The sequence below is a fragment of the Ursus americanus genome, chromosome 13 (assembly GCF_024610735.1).
Source record: "Ursus americanus isolate L20-20 chromosome 13, mUrsAme1.1.p, whole genome shotgun sequence".
NCBI lineage: Eukaryota > Metazoa > Chordata > Mammalia > Carnivora > Ursidae > Ursus > Ursus americanus.
In genome coordinates, this window is record NC_142139.1 from 70,469,762 (window position 1) to 70,481,218 (window position 11,457).

An 11,457-nucleotide genomic window follows, 5' to 3' on the forward strand; every position below is an offset into this window, starting at 1 on the left:
GGCGTGCTGGACGGTAGGGACCTCACCATCAAAGACGGGCACGGGCTGCTGGCGGGATGGCAAGGGCTGCTGTTTTGCCAGAGCTCCTGGAGGGGACTTGTAGGGACAGGCCTGGGAAGGGAGGCTGAGCGGGATTGTACGGGAGCTAAGGAGTCCACTGGTGATCACATAACGTGGACAGAGCTGTGGTTTAGGGTGGGGTAGGGTGAGCGAACCGTGTGATGTCCTGGAGGGGGGTGTGTCGGGGGGCAGAGACATGACTTGGAAAGCTACTGTAGTGACTGAGACAGACCCCAGCGAGGTCTGGCAAGGGTGCAGAGTTTCTGAGTGCGGGAGAAAAAATACTGGTATGCAAGGGGTGACAGCTGACATGCTGCTTTGCGAGGAGAGACTCAGCAGGAAGAACAAGGCGAGAAGAGAAAGGCAGAAATCTTAGGGACTGTTTCCATGAAGAGGAGCCAGGGAAGAAAAGGGTCCCAGCGACAGAGAATGAAGAGGTAGGAAAGAGCGTCAAATAGGGGCGGTCCTTCACGGAGCCCAGGGCTGTGAGGCTGAGGACACCCAGGTCTGAAGCCAGGGAGCTCACTGGCCACTGAAATATGAGGGACAGGGCTCAATAGAGTGATTTTAATAGAAGCCAGCTTGCAGGGACTAGAAAGTGAGTGGATTTCCCCCTTGGCCTCATCTGGCTGCTGGAGGACAGGACAGAGGAGGCGAGAACACCACGCCGGCTCTGCTTCGCTGAAGTCTTGGTGATCATAACCAGCCCAGGCTCTGAGGCGCCTGAGGCCGCTTCCCTCCACTTGGTCACATCCTCCCGGAGAGGGATGCGCTTATCTTGCCCGAAGCCTTCCCCCACGGTGTCCACCCCCATCTGCACACCTGCGTGGAGCCTTCAGGCACACAGAAGCAGCCAGGGTTGCTGCAGCCAGCTGCGGGTGCTCTGCGGTCCTCAGGGAAGCCTTCTACTCCCCCACCCATGTTAAATCCCCCGAGACCCCATCATCAGAGATCTGTTCCTTTGGCCTCTTCCTTTTAGCATCTTTGACATCAGCCCCAGGTCAGGGGAATGAACTGAACAGACTTGCCCAGAGTATGAAGAGGCCCTCTGGGTATGGAGCCTGGACTTGGCAGAGGCCGGAAAAGGTGTGGCGAGAAGCTTCAGAGAGCCAAGCCAGAGACCCAAGGCCACCAGCAGGCGTCAGACGTACCAGGCTCGATGCTCTGGGCGGGGCACAGGCCCCCAAGATGGCACAGGCCTCTGAGGCCGCCTTCCTCCCTCACCCTGCCTGCTCTCAGTCCCTCCTCACCAGGTCTCACCACAGAAAGCAAGAAAGGAAACAGTGAGGGCTTTCTGGAGCCAGCCCCCAGAGGCCTGTCTGTGCTGGGGAGGTCAAAGAGAGGGAGGGAGGGGCCAGAGAAAGGCGGAGAAGAAAGCAGAGGCAAGACAAAGGGCCCAGTCCACCTTTGAAGCTGTCTCTAACCCAGCCAGGGAGGGTGGGGTGGGTCTGAGAGCCCGGCTGGGGGGAGGCAGTCTAGAGTTTTAAAGAATGTCTTAAATTCCTGCGGAAATCAGCAGGATTGTAAGAGCCTCCCTCCCCAACACACCTCCTTCCCAGCCTCCTACCCCTGCCCCCCCAAGTCCAGACCTCCACACCTGGGGGCCCCAACCCTTTGTCCTCAGGTAATTGCTGGGCGTTGCCCCTGTGTTTAAAATCCCATTGAACTCACCAGTTATCAGCTGTGGCTCCGGACCACCCTCCCTACCCCCCAACCCCCAGAAAACGGCCCCCAACACATCTCCCGCAGTCTTCACCAGGATTAAGGCTCTTTGTGATTGGGGGGGGGGGCAACCTGGTGCAAAGCAATTATGACAAACTGGGGGAGAATGTCTGTCCTGGGGCCTGGGGGACCTCCCTCTTGGCTCTTGCCTTCTAAATTGCTCAGAGTTGGGGGTGTCAGACTGCTCCAGTCCTCACCAAAGGAGAGGCGCGGGAACCCCACCCCCCCCCCCCCGCGACTTGGACTGCTGCTTCACCCACCTCCCATTTTGACTAAACCAGGCTCCTCCCCTACTTCCCAATCGGTCCTTATTTTTAGGCCATTCTTGGGAAAAGTGGGGAGAAGGGAGGTCTGTTCATCCTTTTTCCTCTCCATAATACTTCCCTCCAACAGCGTCCCATAAAGAAGAGGAAGGGGAAACTGAGGCTCGGGGTCCAACAACAGTAGAGGGGCTTGGGCGGGGAGCCCCGCTCAGGAGGAGGAAAGAGGCGGCTTTTATAGCCTCTTAGTTCCACTCCCCCAAAGCACACCTGGAGGCGTCTGGGAAAGCCCACCCGAGAAGCCCGGGCGGGGCGGGGGGCGCCGTCCCCCTTCCCGCCCGCCGCGGCCCCCTCCCCCTCTCCGGGCCGCGCGGCCCGGCCCGCCGCCTCTAATTGCGACTTCCACTCAGGTGTGGCCCCCGCCCCCGCCCCCCGCGGGGACCCGGGGAACAAGAGGACGCATTCTCGCCCTCCCTACCCCTTCAGCTCGGCCGAGCCCTCCTCCCCATCCCCCCGCCTCCCCCCTTCCTCCCCTCCTCACCGGAAAACAGCAATCTGGCTACCAGCTAGGCGGCTGCGGCGTCCGCGGGCTGCCCGGGCGCCGCGCCTGCGGGTCCTGCGGCGGGCGCTCGGGCCTGCTGTCCCGGCCCCGGCGGCTCGCCCGCCCGCGGCTTTGGGTTAGCTTCGCCCCAACAGGTAGCACGGGACGCGCTGTGCCAGCCAGGAAACCGGAGCCCGCGCGGAGGGAGGGGCGCGCCCGCCGGTCCCGGGGCCTGGCCCGCCCCGGGCCGCCAGCCTCGCGCCGGGCGGAGGTGCGGGGCCTTCCCGGGGCCACCCACACCCCGCTTCCCCTCCGGGCGGCGCTGCCCGCCGCGCCCCGCGCGCCGCTCCTGCACCTGCCGGGCCTCTGGGCTTCCACGGCTCGCCCGGGCTCTGCTCCGCGCCTCTCGGAGAGGCAACTTTGTTACCCCGCAGTTTGGGGGTTGGATCCCGCCACCCTGCCTTCAGATAACCCGTTTGCAGGAAAATGGTTTTATTCTGGGGCTCGAAGTTGGGGATGGGGGTGCAGGCCTGGGTAGTGGAATGTGAAGAATGGCCATCTTTTTTTTTTTTTCTTCTTCTCCCTTTTTCTTTTTTCCTGAAACAAACACAAAAGTCCCTTCCTACCGACAGGCCAGGAAGAATTTGGAGGCTGGGGCAGACTGAGGAAGACTCCGCAAGCAGAGGTTAGAGAGAGCCACCTCCAGACAGTGTCTGCAAGGCCTTGAATTCGCTGCCCTTTCCACCTGTTTCAGGGAGCCTGCGTCCAGGGGAACACTACAGTTCCTCGCCTGGGGGTCTGCCCCACCCCCACCCCCCAGGGCCTATTCCAGTGCGGGGGGCGGGGGGTCTGGGGCGGCTGCCCTGAGGCCCCAGCCCTGGTTTGTGGCCGTCCCGCCCCTTTCCGGCTCGAGGCTCTGACGCTTGCTGGTCCTCAGGGCCCTCCTTGGCGGCTCTGGTTCCCCTCCCTCCACCCCAGCCCAGTTTTGGGATTAGGAAGGGAAGGGGATGGGAAGGCTGGTGAGGGGCAGCTGCCCCCAGTGTCCCCGACTACGTCAGGGGCTGTGGCCTCCGAGTGCGCTTGGTCCGGCGGGTGGGGGCTGAGCCCACGAACTCGAACTGCTTCTGCCTCTCTGCGTGGTTGGGGAAGGGCAACTGGCCCTGGTAGAGGCGCTTGATGAAGTGAGCCTCTCGTTGGTTCTGGCGGCTTCGAGAAGCCTGGCGGGGCCGACCCTGCCTGGTGAAGGCCATGAACCATCCCTCGTGCCGGGCATTCTGGAAGGCCGTGTAGTTGTTCTCCAGCACGATCTCCGTGAACACGCAGTCTTTGCTCTTCCCGCTGGGCTGCGGAGGGAAGGAGGGAGAGGAGGGGAGTTGGTCCCCCCAACCTGTCTGGCTTATCTGCCTTTTGGACCTATTTGGTGGGACAAAGGAGGGAGTGACGGGAGCTGTGTGCCCAAGGACTTCTGCCTGGTGAGATGGGTGCCCTTGTTGGGAGAGCAAAAGTGGGAGAAGGGAACAAGCTTTGCTTGGAGTCAGATCTGAACTTAAATACAGGCTTGTCATTTACAAGTTGTACACCTCGAGCACGGTGTTTAGCCATGCTGAGTCTGTTTCCTAGGACGTGGCATAAAGATCCAGATTATTCTGCACTGCGTACCCAGTGGGTACTCGGCACATGAGAACACTTCTCAGTGTGGGCAAATGGTAACTGCTGGGTGGAGGAAAAGGAGGCGACAGTCTCTGATGAAAAGAAGGGGCAAATATTTATAGAATAAAGACTGTCGGGAGCCACACAGCCACCCATTGCCTTGACACTACGCCCGTTTTTATAGACGGGAAGCCTGAGGCTTAACCAAATCAGCAAATACTTGGTGAGAACAACCAGAATCAGAAGCCAGGACCGACAAATGCTAAAGGAAATGGAATTCTCCCTGCACGACAGTGCTGGACCCGCTGTTGCAGAGAGGTTACACTAGCAGGAGGTGAGCGTGTGTCTTCCTAGAGGGATCCTGTGCACCCCACTGACCTTGGGGGAGCTTGCAGCCATGCATGAATGCCCACTCTCAGCCCTGATCAGCACTTAACCCTCAACATGGGGGCTGCAATATCAACTAGGTGCTAAAATCCTGACTCATTGATGCTGGGGACATATCCCGTAAATCAGAGCCGAAGAGCCTTATGGATCAGTAAGTGTCCTCAGAGGGCTTCTAGACCCGCCCACAGGGACTTATTTAAATGGAGAAACCAGAGAGTGGCTGAGTGTTGGGGTATGAGTAGAAGTGGTCCTGGCTTGGGCCCAGGAGAGGGGAGTAGGGTGCTGTGGGGCAGGAGTAAGGTTGAGTCATTCATCCACCCCCGCTCCTTCCAGGTCTCACCTTTCCAACGAGCTTGCCCTTCTTGTTCATACAGATGTATTTCTCACTCTCAGCACCCTTGATGCGCACACGGCTTCCAAAGGTGTCCGTCTCCACTATGAGTTTGGCTGTGATGGGGGAGGGGGAGAAAGACCTCTGTCCATGGGGGTTGCCAGCTCAGGGGTACGGCAGGGGCCCCCCCCAACCGGCCTGACCTCTGAGCTTGGGTGGGGGGGCCCTGGGAGGCCCTCCTCCAAGAGGCTTCTCCCTGCTCTCCCTCTTCGGTCCCTGCCCTGGCACAGGATCTGGGGAGGGAGCAGCTTAGTCCGGCCAGTGGTGTGAGTGGCCTCTGGTGAGGGCTGGGTCTCACCAAACTTGTTGCCGTCCTCCGCAGTGGCAGAGATGCGACGCCCGGTGACCTGCACGTGCTTGCCGCTGGTCCGGCTGTAGAGCTGGTACTCGCGGATCTGCCGCCTGCTCAGCTGGTCGGTCATGGCGCCCTGGTCCCTCACGTACTGGTTAAAATTAGGAGACGGGTGATTCTCCCCCTTTGCGGTTACCAAGGGAAAAATAGTGTCAATTTGCTTTGGGCGACACCACCGTTGGTCCATCCAGGGGAGAGGGGTGTGGAGGTGAGTGTGATGGGGGCAGGCCATCTGTCCTGGGAAGCAGAGGTGTGGGGGGAAGGGGACATAGGCTCTTCCCAAGGCAGTGGGAAAGCCGGTCATGATCTCCTGACTCTCCCTCTGCCCAGGCTTGGGGGACACTTGGTGATCTAGTGCAGGCCTGGAATCATGATTCTGGTTGCTGGAAGGAACCTTCAAAGTTATGGTACCAATGTCAGCACTAAGTGTGGAATCCTGAGCTCCTGCCCGCCTCCCCTGCCCCTCCCCTGGGTGCTCAGGCTTCTCTAGGGATGAGGGAGGTGGAGGCTGCAGCTGCAAGATGAGCTAGGGGGGTGGCCCAGTGGCGCTCCCTGGAGGCGCCCCCTGCCTGTGCCACAGTGTAACGGAGGCTCGCGGCCAGTGGGGGCGATGTTGCTGCCGGCTGCCCCGGTTCCACCCATGCGAGGTGCAAAGCCAGGCCGCACCATCTCCAGGCCCAGTCTCTCCTCACCTATCTGCAGCACTGAGCTGGAGAGCAACAGACTACTGACTGCCCTCTCTCTCCAGTGAGGTGCAAACCAGATGACGTTTTTCAGCTGCTGGTGACAGCTTCCACCCTAGGCTTCAATATTTCTCTCCCCACCCGATCCTGCTGGCCAGACTCTCTCTGCCCCAGATCCCAAAGGCCACCTTTATCCCAGGCCCAGTCACAGCCACCAAGACAGACCCGGACCAGATCAGCTTCTGTTGAGGCCACTCTGGCAGAGGGAGGAGCAGAGCAGGAAGCACCAGCTTTGGGGAAGGGGGCAGTGAGCTGCTCTAGGCTGACCCTGTAACCTGCTCTGCATTAACCCTTCGTGTGTGTCACTGCTCATTTCCCACTCCACTGGCCAGGAGTGCCACCAGGCCCCCCGCCTGTGAGAGCAGGGTCCGGAGATTCAGAGCAGCAACGTGTGCCCCACACCCTACCCTGGAAAAACCCGAGGCCAGCATTTGGGAAGGGGGCCTGCCTCCCTGCCAGGAGGTGGGGTCTGGCTGGCCCAGGACCCTCGGTGGGGTCCGGCCTGCCCCCAGCCCCCAGCCTCCTGGCCCAGGTTCAGGCCCTCCGCCCCTCTTGGCGGGCAGCCTCCTTCTGGCTGTCTGCTCCAGGTCAGGAGCAGAGAGGGCCCCCCTGAAGCCCCCTCCTCTCCTTGTCCCCCTTCAGGCCCTGCACAAAAGCAGCCCCACGCCCCCCCCACAGCCCCACAGCCCACAAGTCGCTCTCCCCGCGGGACCTGGCCTGTCCCTTTCATGTTCCCGCTGCGGGGGGACCTCCCCTTCCACTGCTGCAGACAGCTGCTTGTCAGACGGCCCCTCAAGCATGGCTGTGGTCCGGCCTGCCGGCCCCCCCGCCAAGGGGGGTGAGGGGGCACTTCAAGGGGGAAAGGACAGCTTTGCCACCTTCCTGGAGTCCTGAATGGGGCCTCAGCCAGGCCATAAACGCCCAGGCCAGCCTCACCATTGTGCTAATTCCCCTTCCAGAACAGGTTGGGCCCACCCCCAGCCCCCTCCCGGCCAGGCTGGGGGCTTTCTTCTTGCTCTCCCTGGATGTGTGAAGCAAAAGGCCTGGAACGGGGGCTAGAGCAAAAGGGGGAAGGAAAAGGGGGGGAGTTGTCTCTCTCTCTCCCACCCCCCCACTGCTTCAAAGGCAGCCCCTTTCCCTCTCCCAGAGAAAAGGCATTTACCTTCAAAAAAAGTCCCCACTGGATATGAAGAGAAGCGGGCCTCTGGCCTGGGAAAGCCAAGCGATCTCTCCCCAGAGCGGTTCTGGACCAGTGCATTTTAATAGCTGCACTTTTATGGAGGGTCACAAAAAGGGACCGAGCCTCGCACAGGGGGCTGGGGCTTGGGGTGGGGGTGTGTGTATGGAGGGGCTGACATGGGGTGGGGGGAGTGTGGAGATGCAAACCCTGAATCTTGTACCAAACAAACCTCTTTGGGCTTGACCTCATTGCCCTGTAGGTAAGGAGTCACCCCGCCCTGGCTGGGCATTCTGACTGCCCATGCAATCCCCCAGGACATCGGCCCCCCAGGACATCCGTCTTGGGGGGAGTGGGGTAGTAAGTGGAACGCACAAGTGGTTTTACATGGAAACCTGTGTTTCCAGGTACCTCCCAGTACAAGGCCCACCTGAACCGGCACCTTTGCCCTCTACCTGCCACTCCAGACCATCCCTCAAGCCTAGGCTGCCCCATGCATTTAGCTTTGGGGGGGGAACCCAGTGTGGGCGGCACAAGAGAGAAACAGAGACCCCAGGATGAGTAGGGACAGGGAGGGTCATGGAGGGAAGACAGATAAAGACCTCAGTGAATCCCCAAATGTACCTTCTTAGCCCCTTCTACCCTCCTCCAAAGGCCGACACCATCCCCCCAACCTCAAAAACCATCGGGATCCAGGGAGAGGCCAGAACCTGCCTGTCTGCCTGTCCGCTGAAAGGAGACTAGCCCCCTCCAGCTGGGTGGGGTGGGGGAGATGGGTTAAAGCCAATGGGGGGGCGCCTGCCTACCTGGGTTTGACAGCAGAGAATCAGTAGTTGCAGACACCTGTGTGGGAAGACAAGGCAGACCCTGGTGTGGGTGCCAGCAGTCAACCCAGGGTGAGCACCCGGGCAACCCCCCTCGTCCCCCACAGCACCCCCGCCCCTCCGTGTGGGAGCCCCGGTAAGATTAGATCTGCCCCAGGCTGGGAATGGGAACAAGACTTCAGTCCAGAGAGGCGGCGCACTTACAGAGCGAGGCTGGGCAGCAGGCGGGTGGCTCCCATCGCTGGAGAGATTTCTTGGGGCGGTTGCCCCCTGCCCCCAAACTCAGGAGCAGATATGGGCAGTCCCCAGGGGTAGAGTCCCAGAGAAGCCAAGGTCTCTTCAAGCCACAGGTTTTCAGGGGGGAGAGGAGGAGAGAGAGGGGAGGAGGAGGAGAGAGAAGGGAGGGGAGGAGGAGTGGGGGAAGAGAGCGTAATTGGGAGACTGAGGTGTGAGGTGTCCACCTTCCTGGCCAGTGAGACGGCAAAGCAGCTGCTGGCGGGGGCTGCCAGCCTCTCGCTGGGCTACCCGAACACAGAGGATGGAGCTGCTGGCTAAGGAGCCTGGCCCCCGTGGTCTCCCACGTTTTTTCCTGACCCTCAGACCTGGACTGGAGGGCCCCTCCTCCCCTCCCAGGGCCAGCTTCTCCTGCACTCAGGGCTGGTGCCCCACCTCCCCAAGGGTGAGCGCAGGTATCATTCCAGGCCAGGGGTTGCTGAGTCTGGCTCTGGGGGTGGAAATTCCCAGAAGCAGCCTTAAAAGGAGGAGCCTCCCTCCAGGGGGCAGGCGGTGGGCTTGGCTAGGAGCGGTGGCTTCCACTGCCTGTCACCCCTTGCTCCCCCTCTCTGCTGTCTGACCACCAGGACAGAGGTGTTAAGGCTGTCCCCACGGGCAGCAAAGAGTGGGTGCAACAGGTTGGGGGCCAGGGATGGGCAGAAGGAGCAGCTGGGGCTGTGGAAGGACCCAGTGGGAGCTTGAGAGCTGGCCTGCCAGCTCAGAAGAGACAGACTCGGAGAAGAGCTGGTGCGTTGGCACGAGCTGCTTTTCTCTGGGCCAGGGCACTTTTCTCCTAGAGATGGGGACGGTAATGTCTCAGGATGTTAGAGGACCAAATGAGATAACTGCACTGAGCAGACGTCAAAAGGCGTAATACGTCCTGGGCCTCACTCACCATCCTTTCTGGGGCAGCGGCCGACCCCAGGGCCTCCTCCCCACGCCTGCCAGCAGCTGCCTGGGATGCAGTGTGCACCAGCCTCTTCACATGACCTCTGGTCCCACCCTGCTCTGTGCCAGGATTAGCCCATTCTACAGACAGGGGACCTGAGGCACACTGGTAGGTAGTTAGCTCAGAATGACCCAGCTAGTGAGTGGTGGAACTACGTTCCTGAAGTCCATGTTCCTATTCCACGTGGGTCTCCTCTGGGGCCTTTCTGCTGCGCCCGCGCCCTCCAGGCTGCGTTAGCCAAGGTCCCAGAAGCTGACGACCAGGGATTCTAGCTGTTCCTTCCCTGCAGAGGGTGGGTGATGGTGTCTGTGGAAGCTGGCTCATGCTTAGGGGGATCTCCGAGGGAAGCCCCCGTGTCCTGTGGGGAAGCAGAGCTCACACCTCAGCTCTGGGCTCCGAGGTCTCAGTGCCCCCAGGATGGAAAGAGAAGGGGAAATGCTGGATGCGGATGCCTTTACCTACAGAGATGAGCAGGAGAGCGTCCTTCTCACCTTCCTGAGCTAGATCAATCCACAAAGTTGTCTGCCACCCCTCCCCCCACGCAGACAAGCCCAAGGCCACCTCCTGGCCACCTCCAGCTGTCCAGCTCCAGCACCTGGCTCCCAGCTCCACCCCCGGTGCCCCACGGGGGGGCTCAGGGCCCTGTTGAGCCTGAGCTGGCCTGGGGAGTGCGGGGGTAGCCCTGTAACTGGGGGAGTCCAGGGTTGGAACCATACTGGAATCATACCGTCAAAACTGGAAGGGCTCTTAGAGATTCTTCATCTGGTTCAGCCTCCTCACTCGCTGATGACGCCCAGGGAGGGTCTCACAGCTAGTTAGTGCGTGGCAGGACTTGGACAAGGTACAGGTACCCAGACTCCCAGTCCAGTGCTCATCATTTTCTGAGTATGCCCCAGCCTGCCCTGCTTCTCTGCTTTTGCCCAGGCTGATGCTCCTCATTTCCGTCTTCCACATTTGTTCCATTTGGGGCCCGATTTAAACTCTGCCTCTTCTGAGAAAATGCCCGAGTCTACCTCTCTGCTGTGGTCGGTGCTGCTTCTGGCTCTATTCTCCGGGGAGCCTGTGACCTCACCCACATCTCCGCCTGCTCCCAGGCAAGGTAGTCGGGGCTACCTCCTCCCGACCTCAATCCTGGGATGACAGGTAAGAGCAGACGCATGGAGGAGACAGTTCAGGCTTGTGGTTTTGGGGTGGACCGGTGAGCTGGGGATGGAATGAAATAAGGAGTCAGGTGTGGGGGGACCACCTAGCACTGTCTGGGCCCCAGTTTTCCCCAGCCTGAGTGCCCGGTTCCTATCGGTGGGGGAGGGGCCTGTTGTCACTGGCCAGCCCCCCAGCCAGGCCTGGGTCTCCATGGTAACAGATGCCAGCAGTCAAGCTTGGCCTTGGGGCTCATCCAGGGGCCTGTGCCAGGGGGCTCTGGGGCATGGCTGGGTAGCCTGTTTCATGGTGCGACATCTGCTCTTCGTCCCTTCCCATTGTGCACCCGCAGGCCTGGCTTTCTGACTCAGCTTGCTCCTTTACCCCTATGGGAAGGCCATTGCTGGGCTCCAAGAGGAGAGGCAGCATGGAGAGTGTCCCATGGATTTTATCCCCATCCCCAAGCCCTGTCCTCTATGGGCTGTGTGACCTATGGCAAGTCCCTTCACTACTCTGGTCTCAGCTTCCTAATTTGTAGAAAGGAAATGGCCATTATCGGTGCTGTCAAAACTGCCACCATGAGTATCAACTGAGGTGGACACTCCCTGAAAAGTATCAAGGACCAAAGAACGGGGGCAAAGGGTCTGGACCCTCTCATGTGGCCCAGACTCAGTTTACCTAAATTTTAACCCACTCTCTCCCTTGCCTAGAGGGAGCTGGGAAGCAGAGAGTAGGGTTCATTAACATTTATGGGGGGAGGTGGCAGGAGGTGATAAGGGAAGTGAGAAGTAGCCGGGCTGCGTTGGTTAATCCCCACCCCCTAGTGCCAAGTTCAACACCCCCCAACTGAGGCGTCTCACGCCTGCTCCTTCTAACAGCCCAGCTGGTGCAGACACAGCCTGCGGAGCCCACCTGCAGACCTGCCACTTGTCACCACCTGCTTCGACCCCAGCTCACCCTTTTCCTGTAGAAAAACAGAAGGGCTGGG

The 11,457-nt window shown here is 60.4% G+C and overlaps 1 protein-coding gene across 2 annotated transcripts; it reads right to left on the reverse strand.

Annotated features, from left to right (window-relative positions):
• Positions 1-3,632: 3,632 nt before the first annotated feature.
• FGF17 (fibroblast growth factor 17) lies at positions 3,633-8,346 on the reverse strand. Of its 2 annotated transcripts, none has more exons than XM_045774134.2 (5): positions 8,312-8,346; positions 8,090-8,126; positions 5,310-5,454; positions 4,961-5,067; positions 3,633-3,926 (listed from the first exon to the last, which is right to left on the reverse strand). In XM_045774134.2, exons 1-5 carry the CDS (start codon positions 8,344-8,346, stop codon positions 3,633-3,635), a joined length of 618 nt encoding a protein of 205 aa, XP_045630090.2. The 2 variants fall into 2 exon arrangements, with proteins under 2 accessions (XP_045630090.2, XP_045630089.2); XM_045774133.2 differs by having other exon boundaries at positions 5,310-5,487.
• Positions 8,347-11,457: the final 3,111 nt, after the last annotated feature.